Source organism: Anguilla rostrata, chromosome 3 (assembly GCF_018555375.3).
Source record: "Anguilla rostrata isolate EN2019 chromosome 3, ASM1855537v3, whole genome shotgun sequence".
Taxonomy (NCBI): domain Eukaryota; kingdom Metazoa; phylum Chordata; class Actinopteri; order Anguilliformes; family Anguillidae; genus Anguilla; species Anguilla rostrata.
In genome coordinates, this window is record NC_057935.1 from 11,896,723 (window position 1) to 11,911,959 (window position 15,237).

The following is a 15,237-nucleotide window of genomic DNA, read 5'->3' on the forward strand; positions in this document are numbered from 1 at the left end:
CCAAGAACACTGACGTGAAACCTAGAATGTACTCCGGGCATATAAAATGTTAATCAAACTATATTTTTTTCGCCTTTTCAAAAAATTTCCAAGCCATTATTTTCAAAATATAGTTGCTTGGTTTTAGGTGTCATAGAATTGCTTGAGGTCAACGTTAATTTGTCTCCTAAATTTAAGAGTATGGGTCTGAAGAGATGTTCAGCACATGTCCAGAGATATCTCCTCTGTGATAATCACTACAAATCTTGCCATTTTCATTGGACCACCAGGCCTAAATGGTCTGAACCTACCTGCACACCTGATTGGTGCCTCTGCGTTTGCCCCTCACCTCTAGCGAATTACAGAAGAGCATTCTTAAACTTAAAAGAGTAAAATCACAAGTAAATTAGTATTATTAAGATACCATTACAAAATGCATGCATTGTTTTCAAAAGTGTTCGCTAACAGTGTGGTTTTTATAGGATAGGGGCAAATACTGTGTTTCCCATGTATCATCCTTGCTTGCCTACATTAATCACACAAGAAAGCACACATTCAAAAAATAAGTTTATTAAAATCAATCTTATCTTCTAAATAATGTACTTAAAAATATATTTTTTAAATGTACTGAATGTATTTTATAACCGTTTCATACTGTCTGTAAGTTAGATGCTGTTTCTTTTTTGGTTGCTTGGGGTAACTTCCTTAAGTGGCTATTAAACATATCCTTTTCATTGAGCCACCACTTGCTTGTGCTGGTGTTTAAATGTAATCGCTCAAATTTTGACATAAAATACTAATGCCCTGGTATTTTGGCTTTTACAGATATTTTATCAATCAAATCCATTCGTTCACTTGTCGGTGGAAACATTCAGTATGTCTGGCAACACGAGCCGGTACAGCATCACTGCTCCCTTGGCCGAGGGGCACAGCTCCTTCCACAAGGGGGCGCAATCATCCAGCTGCATCATTTCCTTCGGCGGAAGCACACAAACGCATTTATTTGTGAAACCGATCGCTTAATTTCCAGACGCTTACATGACTATCACTACTGTATATTCTTCCATCCTAGAAAATTAAATCGTTTCGGCTTTTCTGATCGCCATTCATCCATATTTGGTGAAAAATATTGTCAGCAAATAAACATAAGTTTGGCCAAACAATGGAACTGCAACTATTGCCATATAATTTAAAAATCCATTAAACATGTACTAATAAAGTAAGTGGTGTATGATCTCCTCTCCTTACCTCTTCGCTCAGAAAAACAATGTCAGTAGATTCGTGGGCCTCAGGGCCTCCCTGCCAATAGAACTTCTTCACCTCTTCAGAGGATAGAGAGCAACTAGACAAAGAACTGTGAGTCAGAGCCATGCTGTACAGAGCTGTAATAGGCTAATGTTAAGCAGCTAGCACATTCATGATGTGACGGGATCCCACAGGGCCGGTACCTGATGTAGAACTCGGCGCTGGGTCGACCCGCGCTGGTGTGATTGAGGGCGATTCCCAACAGGACCGGCTCGCTTAGCGTACTAAGGGGAATGTTCACCTGCAGATGGTGGGGGGAGGTCCAGGTTCAGCGTTAAGACAGGGACGTGGGCATGTATGTATGTCTTGTGCACACAAATTCCAGAGAGAGAGAGAACCCCACCTCGTCCCTGATCTCCATACAAATGGAGGAGAAGAGCTCCCTGACCACGGCGCTTTCCGTCAGCTGCTCCACCTGGATGCTGTCCTCACTCACCCCCTGGCACACAGCCTGAGAGAGGAGCCAACGCATCAGACACAGTGTACGGGACAGAAAACTGCTCCTTTACAATCCTCTTCATTTCCAGAACTGCACAGTTCTTTAACTCACACTACTTATTGCCATGTACATTCATACCCAGTGTCTGTGTAACAGCTATACACTGAGGCTGTCAAGTGAAGCATTCAGTGGCTTTATCCAAACTAAAAATAACAATGGAATGGGTTTTCCTAGTTAATCAGTCCTTTTATATCAACAGTTTTGAACCATGTCCTTAATGTAATACTGTGAGGTATGTGTATCACACACTGGTTTCTAATTATATGACATAATTAATCATACCACAATTACCATGGTACATTACTGTACTATCAGACATATTGCCTTGTCCTGGAACCACATTTACAGCTCACGCTGCACTTAATAAAAGCACAAATGTTAATAATTACTAAATCCCACTTTCCATTCATCAGTGTTATCTAAATGTTTTAAATTTGCTGTTGGCACATTTGCTCAATCGATACAGCATTCCACAGCCCCAGTCTTCCACATCTCAGCCCTTTGCTCTCCTTTTGCTCACCTTGGGTTCAGGGTGACCCCCGGGTATATCCAGGAGCCCCGCTGCCTCCGCCACCCTCTGGCTCCTCCTGAGCAGCACGAGCAGGCCGTCTGCGGTCCGCAGCACCCCTCCCACCCCCAGCGGCTGGGCCAGGAGGGCGTGCGGGTCCCCAAACTCGGCCGCCCCGCGCCTCATGAGGGCCCCCACCCCCCTGGACCAGTTGGTGCCCAGGAAGTCTTTGTAACAGGTGAGGCCGAGCTGCAGGATCAGGCGGGCGTGTTCTGCTCTCTCCGTTCCTCTCTGTGCCTGTGGGCACGTCGCCAGCTTGTCGTTGTGGCAGTTGGAATAACTTGTTCCTTTGTTTTGGGGGTGTAGTGCGTGTTTCTCCGAGTCTACACGTGACCCTGTGTCTTTCTGAGTGCACTGTATTTCTTGTGGAGCGCATACACCTCTCTCTCGCTCCAACATTCCGCCATTCTCACTGACTCTCTCCGTGTTATTTTGCCCCTCGTTGGTCTGTTTGGTTGCCCCACTCTGTTCTCTTGTGTCACCTCTCCTCCAATCCACTTTCCTGCCTTTTGCGGTGGGAGACAAGGCCACTGAATCACCGTCACCAGCCCCTATCCTGCTTTCTTGCTTCACACTAAACCCCTCCCGGTGTGCATCTCCTGCTCCTTGGATGTCATTGCAGGAGAGATGAGGTGTCAGTCTAGCAGAGAAGAGTCTGAACTTGGCTCCGTTGAAGAGCCAGGGATCCTGGGTCACCCTCTCTGTCCACACTTCCTCGATGTATTGTTCAACCTCTGCCACGTTCTTACGGTTATACCTGAAAATTACAGTGAGAGAGAGAGAGAAATGCATCCATTTACAAGTCGCATTCACGGTAAGATCCTGAAGACAGCTTGTGACATAAAACATAACTGATGACTCTCGTTTGCACTTGGCATGCGTGCTGGAGATGCCACTGAGCTTATAACTATGGGATGCAAGCATCTGGACTTCACACTTCTCACACTTAAGACATTACTACGATCAGTAATGGCGAGTTCGATGTGCAACATCTCGTTGTTGCGACTGTGGAGGCTTTACCTGGCTGAAAGCTCCACTTCCACCTGAGCTTCCCTCAGGCCCTTCCAGGGTGAGCAGTCCAGCAGTACAGATGCCTCTGGATCCATCGAGCAGGCTGTACCACACTTTCTCGTACGCGTCCTCCTCCTGGCTGCCCTCTGTTATGCACATGCCAAAATAGATCACATTTTATTTTGAGGGTATTTTTACTTTGCAGAACACAGTCCATAAATACACCATATACACAATGCTCCTTTAACTAGGCTTTAGAATCCTGTAACCAGGTTGTAATAGACAAATTACTGATTTTAATTGCATTACATTTTAAATTTTAAATGTTCTCAGTTCAGATTTGTTCTTTTAATTTGTCATTTTAACATTGATATGAACACTTTGTTACAGCTCGTACATTTGCTCACAACTACATTTTAAATAGCATTGCCATTATACACCCTTATTTCCACTAATGTACAAACTATTTTGCCAAAAAGGTCAAAAAGGTCGCAGGAAAGCGTTCAGTCATTCAGATGGTTCGGTTCAGCACATTTGTTTCACTGCTTTGGATCTCCTTTACTTTTTCAAATATTATTACCAAGTATCGTTCACTCGATCAGTAGCCTATGAAGCTGTTACTAAGGCGACCATCCAACAAGACCTGCATTAAGGACCTTCCTCAGTCCAGCAATAAAACAGGAATGGATTACATCAAGGGGTGTAACTGAAATTTTAAGGCGTGTTTGTTTTTGCACAACTACTTAGCCTACGTGGGTGTGCACGGAAGGTACTCGTCAAAGCCTTTTCTAAATGCGCAAGTTAACAAGAGACAAACAAAGGTGTGGAGCTACCCGCGCGCAGAAGACAGGGTGTGCACACATACACCAGTGATGTTGTCATCCTTTCAAACAATGTATATTCAAGAACAACAATGTAGAAAAGCCTATGGTCTGTCCACGTGTTGCTATTGAAGGCGTAGCCTGTTATAGGAAAAGTAACAAAAATGTAGAAAAGCTGTCCACTTATTACCTCTGGAGACGTAGCCTAGAGTTATAACAACTAGCTACTTTAGCCACGATGAAACACGTTGTCATTTTTATGTCACCCTATTACGAATGAGTAAGCACAGTATTGAGTGTCCAAGATTACGTGTAGTCTACGTTCATGCTTTCAAGTAATTTAGCAACTAAGACGAACAATTGAGGGTTGGACTATAGCGTCTGCCGCTAATGTTAGCTACACAGCAGGCTAGTTTACGTGTAGTCTAACGACGTACTGACTAAACTCAGAACCAAAATAACCTCTGACTTTGGCAGCCCTGTATTTGAATATTGTACGTAGCTGGTGGTCAGGTGGCTAAACACGCCGCAAATAGACTGAAACAATTGCAATGAAGACTTACCTAAAGCATCTTCAGCCCTTTGCTTCGTCGTCTTGACAGGAGTGTTGGTAGTGGTTATGTCCTGACGCGGAAGACGGAAGTAATACGAATACGCTTTCCTATTGGCTAACCCAAATTTTTTATTCAATCGCTAGCCTCTTTATAACGACAGGCGTGACCTTATTATTATTATTATTATTATTATTATTATTATTATTATATCAAACTCGGTGGCTGTAGAGAAATATGGCTATATGGCTATCTTGATAGGCGGAATGATACATTTGAAATATATGAATTACATTATTAAATATTTAAAAACTTAATAGGCTACCCCTATGTCATCCTGTCCTCAGCGGCGCGTTAAAACCGAATCTGAAAAGTTTTTTTCATAACGCAAGGAAAGCAGTTTAAGGGTTGTCTGTGGCTACCACTTTTTGTATTTCAACGAGTGTTAAATATTACTAGTCAGCAACAATTAGGGAAGTAAAGTAAAATAGATGGCTATTTGAACAAAAACAAAATCGTCAGTAACAAATTTGCTAACCACGCGTTTTTTCATTTTAGATGGTAAGAGAAAACCAATAGTCGTATTGGTGAAATGACTGAATTGCTCTTCGCACGTATCAATAAATTACATGCGAATTAATATAACAATGACTTACGATTGAGCACATTTCCAACACAGTTTACAGTAGGCTAGTTAAATTTATAATAAAACACTCCGTTTGAATATGATCTCAAGGAAATGGCCTAATACAAGTGCTAATTGACAAAACATCGGTTTCGACGAAGTGCACACAATGTGCTGATCCGGACAAAACCTCTAACCGTGGGATTGTATCTTCAAAGTCATTAGAAATGTCGAGCCCCTTTATGTAGGTCTACCATTGTCATATCACATCGTTATCACGTGAAAATAAACTAGCGCACTCAGCAGCTGTCTTGTTCGTAGCCAATGGGTTTAAACGCCGAACGGAAAACGTGCAGTTGTGTACAGGCTACGTAACTTAGTTCTGTCTGAGTGACACTTATGCAACAACCGCACGGTACGTAATAAGTGAGTATTGCATACCTTTAACGTTGTCACTTCAATATAGTTGTAACTTTAAAAATATTATACTTTGTAAGTATGTGTCAGAAAGCTTGCAATAGTTTGTTTGGATATTTAAGGTGACTCGGCCTGTTGAAGTGACGGCTCTAGTGCTACAGCCTGGCAATTTCCTGACTTGATCACGCCCCCCTTTGTGGCTGGTTTGTTCCGTGTTTTGCCGCTTGTTTCGGGGGAACGTAAAGCTTGCTGTACAGCTCGTAGGATTTTTGTTAGGGAACGTTAAGAGCCACTGATTGAACGGAACCAGAAAATCATGCATTTCGCTAAATGTACCTTGTTGGCTATTTAGCCTCCTAGTTATGTTATCTGTCTAGAATCTGCAAATTTGCGTGTGATCGTGGTTTCACTAGCGTAAATAACTCAACTTTGCTATGGCTACTGGGTTTTTGTATACATTTCGTAGTTTCCAGTGATTGTAATGCAGTATTAATCGAGACAAGTAGCCTATTTATAGTTTATTTGCACAATGTTTTAAAACGGGACGTAACGTTGATAAAGTAAATGGGGACGTAAGCAGTCAGGGTGTCTCACGCTCATAACAACAAATAATAATAAAGTTAATTATGAATACAGGCTGTGTGAGTTGGTATGGCTAACATTTAGTTTACGGTATTACCATTACCCCTTCCCAACTGTGGTAAACAAACTGAATTCTCTCACAGGAATCAATATGTTTAGAGCTTGTGTATAACACTGACCATACTTGGCTCACAGTTATGTTTTTAAGCACACATCTTGTAAGTGGGACATGTCAAGGCTGTTCGACTGGACCAGCTTCCTGCTGTTTTCTTCAAATATCTCTTCAGTGTAGTTTTTAGTTGTTTCGTAAGTAAAATGTGCGCTGCGTACGGTTACCCTTTGATAAATTATTTATTTAGATAAATTAAATCTCAAATATAGACAAACCTACTCAGTATAAGCCTAAATATAATATGCAGTGTTTTTATATTGCAATTATATTTTATTTCACAATAAATTATGCAAACATTAAGTAGTGCATTTGTATACATGTTTTGTACCAGTGTGCCATGTCTCTGTTTAAAGAATTATGCTGAAATCTTAGCCATATGCAGAAAAGTGTAGCCTGTATCTTTTATGAATCCACTGGCAGATGTATCAGACATACTGTGGAAAATGTTCTGTGTTTACACAAGGCTTTGCAAGAGGGTTGTATGGATTGTATTTGTATAACAGTGCATTCTGAACATACATTATTTTTCATGCAATATAAAAAATGAAAAGATTAAAATTTTGATGTGCTTTTGTTACAGTATCTTGTTTATAGATGTCAGTATTTGTTTTAGAGAATCACACGTGGGTATTGGCTGTACAATTAGTGAAAAAAGTGGAAACACCAATTTGTTACACACATGTCTGTATTGTTCAGCCAGTACTTATAGCAATAAGTTCAATTGGATCTTGACTTAAATGACCACTGTGAGTCAGGACCTGGTTATACATATCATCCAAATGACAGCATCTCCTAGAGCACAGAAATCTCCTTTATACTGGGGCATTATATTCTCAACGTTGTCCCCTACTGGCCCACCAACAACTTAGCTTTCCCAGGTCTCCCGTCCAAATTGTAACCAAGCCTACACCTGTTGAGCTTGAGCTGTATAGCTGGATCATAATACATGGTGGTATGTCTTTGGCTGGTCAATGACGATTAATCTCAATTTTGCCATCTAAGGGTGTGAGTGCACTCAAACCCATATTACAGGACCACCTGAACCCTTCACTTTCACGTTTACATTTTTCGTTCACATCAAGATTCACTCGTTTTCCTCCAGATATTTCTCTCCATTTCTTCATTTTCCACTTTAGCCTTTCAGTGTGTGTGGATCTCTGCTCTGTTCAGGTCCAGGATCCTGTAACCTGGGTCTGAGGTGCCTCCATATCCCATCATGCAGTTGAAAGCGCACATGGTCCTCTGTCGGAGATGCCTGTGGCGCTATAGAAGTGGACTTCGCTTGCTCTCTCTCAGTGCTGTATACAGGTATACGGTTGTATGAGATTTTTGAGAAGATGGATTTTCAAACACGAGGGTGGACATGCATCATTTGTGTATGTGTGGTTTTGTGGTTGAAATTGTCTAGATAATTGTAAGACCTGTGGATACTTTGTAGAGTCATGGAAACTACTGTGATGCTGATCAGCACAGCAGAGCATCTTAACCACTCACTGAATAACATTTGAATGCAGAAAGCAATAAAATCATATTTGCTGCTGATTGATCTGTAATGGCATGTACTCAGGAGTGAACATGAGTAGCATTACTAATGTTGATAAGGACATAGTGTAAGACTGTTTTATGACTGGCGTAGGTCATTCATAGACTTGTCTTTTGATTATGCAATGTGTGTAGTGTACCTTTATGGACTCCTTTGCTTATTTGTTTGCAGATCTGGTGAGAACCACTATGAACTCTTGGGAGTAAAGCCTGATGCTTCGTTGGAAGAAATTAAGAATGCATTTTTTAACAAATCCAAAAAGGTACAATCTTTAACATATACCTCAAACATGTTTTTTTTTTGTCATTTACCAGCATGAAATGCAATATAATTGTGGGCTGGGGCACATTGAACGGAAAAGATTTCTGCTGTCCCTTGACTGCAGTTACCAAGGAAATGTTATTTATTTATTTTTTATTTTTTTGATGGTAAGGCATAGAGCCATTTTACATGGAACAAAGAGGTTACCAGTGGCTGAAAATTTTAAGGGACCAGTATTGACTGGAAAAAGACAGCGAAAATATATGGCAACGTGTGGTTGCTGGAGTGCTATTTGTCCACTAGAGGGTAATCTTGTATAGTATTGCAGTGTGTAAATATATATATATATATACACACACACACACACACACACACAATTTTTTTTCAAGTCTTTATGTGTATGTATGTGACTCCTTTCTATTGCATTACATTACATTACCTTTACTTAACCAGATAGGTCATTGAGAATACATTCTCTTTTACAGTGACGACCTGGCCACGAGGGTGCAAGTACACAGACACAAATAACAATACCATAGAATATAAACACAACAGCAGACAAATATACTATATACAATATAAAACCATAAAAACACAACATATGATCTATGCCAGTGACCCTTTTTATGTGTTGTATTGGTATATACATATTTTCCGGTCAGGCAAAGCAGAAATAGCTGCTTGTGCACACCGTATGTCAGTATGTGCGAAGCGTCAGGGAACAAGGGTGTGTGCCCCAGAAGGGAGTGTGTGCGCTGTGGCGTGTCTGCGGCGAGGCAGAGGGGTGCGGGATAGGGGCGACTTGTCCCTTATGGATGGTGCCGATGGAGACTTTGAGATAAAGCCCTTAGAGGGAGCAGGAGATGGGGCGAGCGGGGATTGAAGGAGAGGGTGCAGGAGAGTTCTTGTTTGAAGGTTTGACAGACATATTGCGCAGTATTTTTTTTCTTCAACAGTGACTCACTACACTGAGCTTATCAGTGTGTTTTACTCACTGCTTGTCCATCTACCTCTATGTCTCACGGCCTGTGTCTGGCTGGCAGTCTACCAAACTGTCTATTCATGAAGTCTCTACTTGTAGCAGTATTTATTTTTCTCTTTATCTTTTAATCACTGTATCTACTTGCACTTTAGCTCTGTTTTACTGCTTTTATTCATGGTGTTTTACTACAAACACTGCACAATTTTCAGTGTTTGCACAAATGGTGAACCGTTTAGATTTAGGCCCCAAAAGTAAATATAAAAGAACTAAAGTAATTTATTTAACAGTTCTGTAATTACGTCTACTCACTTCCGTTTGATACCGTTGTGATTAATGGTGTGTGGGTTTTATAATCCGTTTATTCAGGCGAGCACCTCTGATCTCCCGACATACAGATCGCTGTTACATCTTCTCTTGATTCTGGCCACCGACTTTGATGTTATAAAATGGAAGTACTATGTGTTCCGTGTGGAAGTCTGCAGTATGTCACATTAACTCTCTTTTATTTGATTTGCCGACATACATTATTTTCCTTTGCTTTTGTATTGCTATACACATTAGACCCTTAGTTCTGTTCTGCCTACCTCTGTAATTGTTCTTTATAGTATTACGGTCGTGTACGCTGTTCACGGTCATCCATGGGCAGGAGAAACACTGCAGCTTTTCATCTTACCAGCTGCACTGTTCTGCTGCAGCTGCATCCTGACAGTGACCTGAGTAACCCGGGCCTCCACAGCCAGTTTGTGGCCCTGAGCGAGGCCTACAGAGTGCTGAGCCGCGAGGGCTCCAGGAAGGAGTACGATCTGCGTCTGCAGCGGCCATACCACGTCGGGCAGGCGTTCAGGTGAGGGAGAGCCTTCATGCGATGGGCAAAGACTATGTGGTGAAGGCAGTAGTCATTATGTCCCGTCTTAGTTTTTGTGTGCGTGCTACGTTCTGGCTGCAGTCCTCTCAGATTTCACCCAAGTCATTTGCCTTGTTTGTGCTGGAGTTTTAACTTAGCAACAGTTGGTTTCTCTCCTTACCATATAAGCACCTTTCTCTGCATTGCTTGCTCTGCAACAGCAGTGCTTCTACCAGTGAGCTGTCCGCTCTGTTGTTTTCTCTGTCGCAGACCGGAGTCTGCGGAAAGTTCACAGTACTGGGAGCAGTTTCGCCATGCCGCGCCTCAGGAGTACACCGCGGAGCAGCTGAGGAAGAAGAAGAAACTGAACTTGCGCCTGGTTGGCTACTGCCTGGTGGCCATGGTGGCAAGCCTGGTATTCCACTACCTTGGTTTCAGGTAAATGCAAATCAGACTGGTATGCACAACCATTGAACTTAGAATTAGGGCTTCTTTATGGTTTAAAGTTTTCATGCTCAGGCTGCTGGATGGCTCATCTGGTTAAGGCGGCGCACTGTGGTGCATGGGTGAGCCCCGTGTCTTGGTTCGAATCCAGACTGTGCCACTGCCGACTGTGGCCATAGGGCAACATGCAGTTGGCAATTGCGTCACCCAAGGTATGGGAGGACATAGTCGGAAAGAAGGCAGGTTGTGTGAGACCATGTGTTTCAGAGGGGAGCTGTGGATGTCTACACTCTTGTGAATTGGCAGTGGGGTTCACGCACAAATGTAGCCGCGGTTGGAGATGATTGAACACTCCAATCTAGGGTGGGAACTGGATAAGTACACCCCCCCTGTCTGGGCAACAGATGTATAAATGAATGAATTAATGAATGAATAAAGTTTAATGCCAGACTGGAATATTGGCTTACCAGTTGAAGGCTTCCACACTTTACATCCAGACAAGCATTGTTCCTTTTAACCAGTGCTGCTTACTGCAGCATCTGAAGCAACTAGCTATTGACACATTACACACTCTGCACACAAGTCTGCAAATATAGTGCACGCATGCAGTGGTCCATTCATATGTGCATGTGCATCGATGTGCAGTACGTATAAATGCAGGCAACAAACAGTGGCAGTTCAACGAAAATTGTGAGATGTCTTTCTTGTGTTTCAGTTAAGGTCATGTATTTTTATATACGTCGGCTGTTCTCACGCCACTCCTGAATCCAGCCAAAAGTTCATTCACCAAGGTTGCCTCCCAACACAAACCACGACTCACCACACAGATGCCATTGTGTGTGCATTTTTGTCCTAGCAACAAACTGTAAATTTTATCTTCTGTACTCCTGGTTTAGTACTCTGGCACTCGTGCGTCCTTGTGAGGTTTAAACGCAGGTGTCAGCAGGCTGGCCTGAGCGGGACAGGCTGACTGGCTTATTATTATTAGATAATGGCTGTTTTTACACATTGCCCGGTTGCATTGGCGTTATTTATCTAAACCGCGTGTATATTTTCACCTGCTGTTTTCAGTTATTTCAGGAGAGGAAGCAAATGATTTTTAAAAAGTCATTTCAAGTGGTGTAATAATATAATAAGTGAGATAAGATTTTGTTTTGGGGCCAGATTATTTCAATAATTAGTGCCCTTTCATCTACGCGTTATGTATGAGTTTGCAAACTATGTAAGTACTTTGTTCTCTGCTGCTCATAAATACAAAATTTGTGCAGTAACATTGCATTTATTGAATGTAACGTTGAAGTAATACTATCAATAAGCTACAGTGTTAAAAGAGTTTTGAACAAAAGGTACCTGTGTACACTTTAGAGATGCTTTATCCTTGTATCACAGCGGGGGAAGCTCTTAATTACCATGCACTGCATGACTGGCTCAGTTCTCTTTTTGAGGTAGAAACATTGCTCTTGCGTTTTAAAAAAACAAATCTAATGTGCGCTTTTGAATAGATTCTAAGTGTTTTTTGTTCTGTTCTTTGCTTTGTACCCAATGAACATTGTTTACTTGTAGATGTGCGTGTGTGTGTGTGTTTGTTTTCTTGTGTGCCTGTGTGTTCTTTTGCTTGCATGAGATTGATAGCATTATCAATATTTGCTCATGTATGAATCACCATATTATTTCAAATGGATAAAGACTGGATAAAGACTGGATTACTTTGCTTATAAAGAGCATTAGCAAGAGGACTGACATACACCCCTTTGTTTCACATAGTGGATTTAATAACAAACTAATATCTTGCCACAGCTCAGTAAAATCTTGAGAGAAATGTCAGTGTTTGTCATTATAAAATATTTTTTGATTTTCCAGACATGCCTAGTTTTTTTTATTACCAGCCACTGAATAACAGTGGGGAGCTCATTGATATGGATTTTATCCAGCATGTGAAAGCAGGGGCTGCATTAAAGTTATATGGGAGAAAATAAACGGAGGCACTCACTCCATTTGCTGTCAGTGATGGGAACATTATGATGAAGGGGCGAATGAATGTGTTTTGGGAAAGAGGCAGGAGATGCTGCCTTTTTTGACTTTTTGACCTTGACTTCCCGTCCAGACTACCACGTTTTCATTTGGGCATTCTCGTTCGTGTACGAGCGTGTGTGTGTCCGTGTGTATGCATGTGTGTGCGTGTGCGTATTTGTGTGTGTGTGCACACGTGCACGCGCATCTGTGTGTGTGCATATGTGTGTGGGTACGTATGCATGTGTGGATAAAATGGTGAACTTGAACTTATGACGCCATGTTTGTTTTTTTGTGTGTGATTCCTATCTTGTGTACAGGAAACTTGAAGAAGTCCACAATAACTTCATGGATGAAAAGGACAGAGTGATCACAGAGATTTACAATGAGTCTAAAGAACGAGCCAGGTGAGGCACCGATGTATATACCGATATACAGCGTAAACACAAGCACCACTTAGGGAAATTATGTAACTAATACACATACACACATGCAGGCAAACAGGATTTGTGGATTTGAAGCTAATCCACGCATTGTGAGCAGACATATAGACAAACATACAGTTTTATCTCCCATTGCTCTCCAGCACTATGTTTTACCATCTAATATGAGTTTTGACCTATTGGCTGTGTAAAACATACATTATTTCAGTGCAGTGCAGGTTGTGTATTATTATTACCCATTTTCTGAATATGGGTTTTTTGAGTGATGTACGTTGTATTTGCAGATGTTTTGAGTATAAATATAGCAATCTATCTCTTCAATCTGTTATACATAATACATACTTATTTTGCGTGGAAAATGAACCAAATGTGCCTTTCCGTGTCATACTGACAGTGAAACCATGTTAAATGCATGAAAATATAATCAATTCCATCTCACTGACTCATATGAAATATATTTCTTGTTGGTAAGTTTGTGTTCTGTTTCTCTCTCTGTGATTTGCAGGGCAAATGGTTTCAAAAAGCAGACAGAGATTCTAAGGCAGAAACATGCTGAATTTCTCGAAAAGTACAAACTGCGCAATGATAGGAATGACAAGTAAAGGCAGGGGCAGACGTGGTGAGAATGTGCAGCACACGGAGGACCGTGAAGGAAACGTACAGGTATTATTAAGGGTGATGACGAGTAAGCGTGAGCTGGGAGGAAGGGGCGTGGGTGGGATGGGACCGGCTATCCATTATTTAGACTTTGCGTGAAATCGTCGAGTGAGCGATTGAGCGTGTGAAAATGAGGTTTTTTTAGCCTCTTAAATGGTAGAAAAAGGGACAGGTGCTTGAGAGCAGGAAATGCAGAGAGACTGATTGATTGATCCCATAAAATGTATCTCCATAAATAAGATGCCTCTGAAGTAAACTCATTGCCAGTGTTACAGGCACAGAACGGGTGACGGAAAAGTATTCTGAGATGAGTGGTTGATTTTTCCAACTCTTGTGATGGTAATAGAAAAGGTACGAAAACAATTTTTAAAAATCAGTTTGTCAAGAGCATGCAATTGTTTTTAGTGTATATTTTGGCTGGGTCTTAGCTTTCTTTAATTGGAAAGAAAGGCTGAACCAACTGCCAGCTGTTTTCCGTAATGTCTTTGCTGACGTAGGAATCTCTCTTACTGGGAATTATGCAGCCTTCATTGTGTAATGCATCCTCAGGGGTACACAAAAAGGGCCGATCTGGTTCAGGATTTAAGGCCCGGTCATTTATTAAATATAATGCCTTTTGATAAGGCATGAGCTGCAGACTACACAATTTACTGTGGTCCAGTGTAGGAGAGAACCAGGCCTGAGTCAAAGGGTTGTTTAGAGAATGAAGCCAGAATAATTGGTTGGATGCACACCACCCCCCCGGATGCTGCTCACCCATATCCTCGCTGAATTTTATGGGTCATCTTGATGTCAGATTATAAGGTAGAGGTGGGCAACGAGGGCCATATCTGTTTCTGGTTTTCATGCCAGCTTCTAGCCTTAATTACTTTATTAGCACTAACATTTACACCATCTGACATTTTAGCTGCTTTTCGTGATAAGCGCATGAATGACAGCCAAAGACGACTGTTCTGGGGTTCCTATGAAACGTTTTTACTGTGATCTAATGCGGTGATGCGGAGCTAAATGTGGTGATCTTTGTCACTTTGGTTTTTGAATGTTTCCATTTACAGCATATGTAATAAAGGGGGGAAACTGTCGAAAGAAGTACCTTTGAGTTCATATCCTCACTTGACCTAGTATGTTAAATCAAATCTGTCTAAGTCTCCCACTATTACATTTAGTTTTGAGTCCCTGTTTATTTGAGAAAAAAAGTGTACTCAATGTCATTCCTCTGTTTTGAGCTCCCAAGAAGGCCTGTCGTGGACACTGTAAACTGTTAACTTGACCTTACCTAAACTTGTTACCTCATCACGTTGGAATTTGAACAGAGAAGGGCCCAGAAGCCAAGATTACAATTTTGCAATGATGTTTTAAATACTTTAATAATCTCACTTCTGTATGTTTTCAATGATGGTGAAGAAGGGGGGATGGGTTGTGTCACTTGTTGCAACATTGTAATTGTGGTAGTGTAACTTTTTCGCCCATGTGTGCAACAATTTGTAAATAAATACTGTTTAATCACCAGGTCATATTTGTTG

General features: G+C 41.5%; 2 protein-coding genes across 4 annotated transcripts; one reads left to right on the forward strand and one right to left on the reverse strand.

The window, feature by feature from the left end:
* Positions 1-529: 529 nt before the first annotated feature.
* nudt22 (nudix (nucleoside diphosphate linked moiety X)-type motif 22) lies at positions 530-5,162 on the reverse strand. Of its 2 annotated transcripts, none has more exons than XM_064326173.1 (7): positions 4,747-5,162; positions 3,372-3,508; positions 2,304-3,108; positions 1,628-1,735; positions 1,428-1,525; positions 1,228-1,321; positions 530-953 (listed from the first exon to the last, which is right to left on the reverse strand). In XM_064326173.1, exons 2-7 carry the CDS (start codon positions 3,455-3,457, stop codon positions 831-833), a joined length of 1,314 nt encoding a protein of 437 aa, XP_064182243.1. In that variant the 5' UTR covers positions 3,458-3,508; positions 4,747-5,162; the 3' UTR covers positions 530-830. The 2 variants fall into 2 exon arrangements, with proteins under 2 accessions (XP_064182243.1, XP_064182244.1); XM_064326174.1 differs by lacking the exon at positions 4,747-5,162 and adding an exon at positions 4,374-4,395.
* Positions 5,163-5,638: 476 nt separating this feature from the next.
* Positions 5,639-15,228, forward strand: dnajc4 (DnaJ (Hsp40) homolog, subfamily C, member 4). Of its 2 annotated transcripts, none has more exons than XM_064326181.1 (7): positions 5,639-5,774; positions 7,701-7,838; positions 8,245-8,335; positions 10,012-10,160; positions 10,431-10,598; positions 12,935-13,021; positions 13,563-15,228. In XM_064326181.1, exons 2-7 carry the CDS (start codon positions 7,747-7,749, stop codon positions 13,657-13,659), a joined length of 684 nt encoding a protein of 227 aa, XP_064182251.1. In that variant the 5' UTR covers positions 5,639-5,774; positions 7,701-7,746; the 3' UTR covers positions 13,660-15,228. The 2 variants fall into 2 exon arrangements, with proteins under 2 accessions (XP_064182251.1, XP_064182250.1); XM_064326180.1 differs by having other exon boundaries at positions 5,645-5,785.
* The last annotated feature ends 9 nt before the right edge of the window (positions 15,229-15,237 follow it).

Excerpts from the sequence above, each read along its gene's own strand:
- nudt22 (XM_064326173.1), bottom strand. The coding sequence starts at position 3,457 with ATGGATCCAGAGGCATCTGTACTGCTGGACTGCTCACCCTGGAAGGGC. Across the intron at positions 1,736-2,303 it reads GGGGTCACCCTGAACCCAAG|GCTGTGTGCCAGGGGGTGAG; the intron begins GTGAGCAAAAGG and ends CTCCTCTCTCAG. Across the intron at positions 1,322-1,427 it reads AGCGCCGAGTTCTACATCAG|TTGCTCTCTATCCTCTGAAG; the intron begins GTACCGGCCCTG and ends TTCTTTGTCTAG.
- dnajc4 (XM_064326181.1), top strand. The coding sequence starts at position 7,747 with ATGCAGTTGAAAGCGCACATGGTCCTCTGTCGGAGATGCCTGTGGCGC. Across the intron at positions 8,336-10,011 it reads TTTTTAACAAATCCAAAAAG|CTGCATCCTGACAGTGACCT; the intron begins GTACAATCTTTA and ends GTTCTGCTGCAG. Across the intron at positions 10,599-12,934 it reads TTCCACTACCTTGGTTTCAG|GAAACTTGAAGAAGTCCACA; the intron begins GTAAATGCAAAT and ends TCTTGTGTACAG.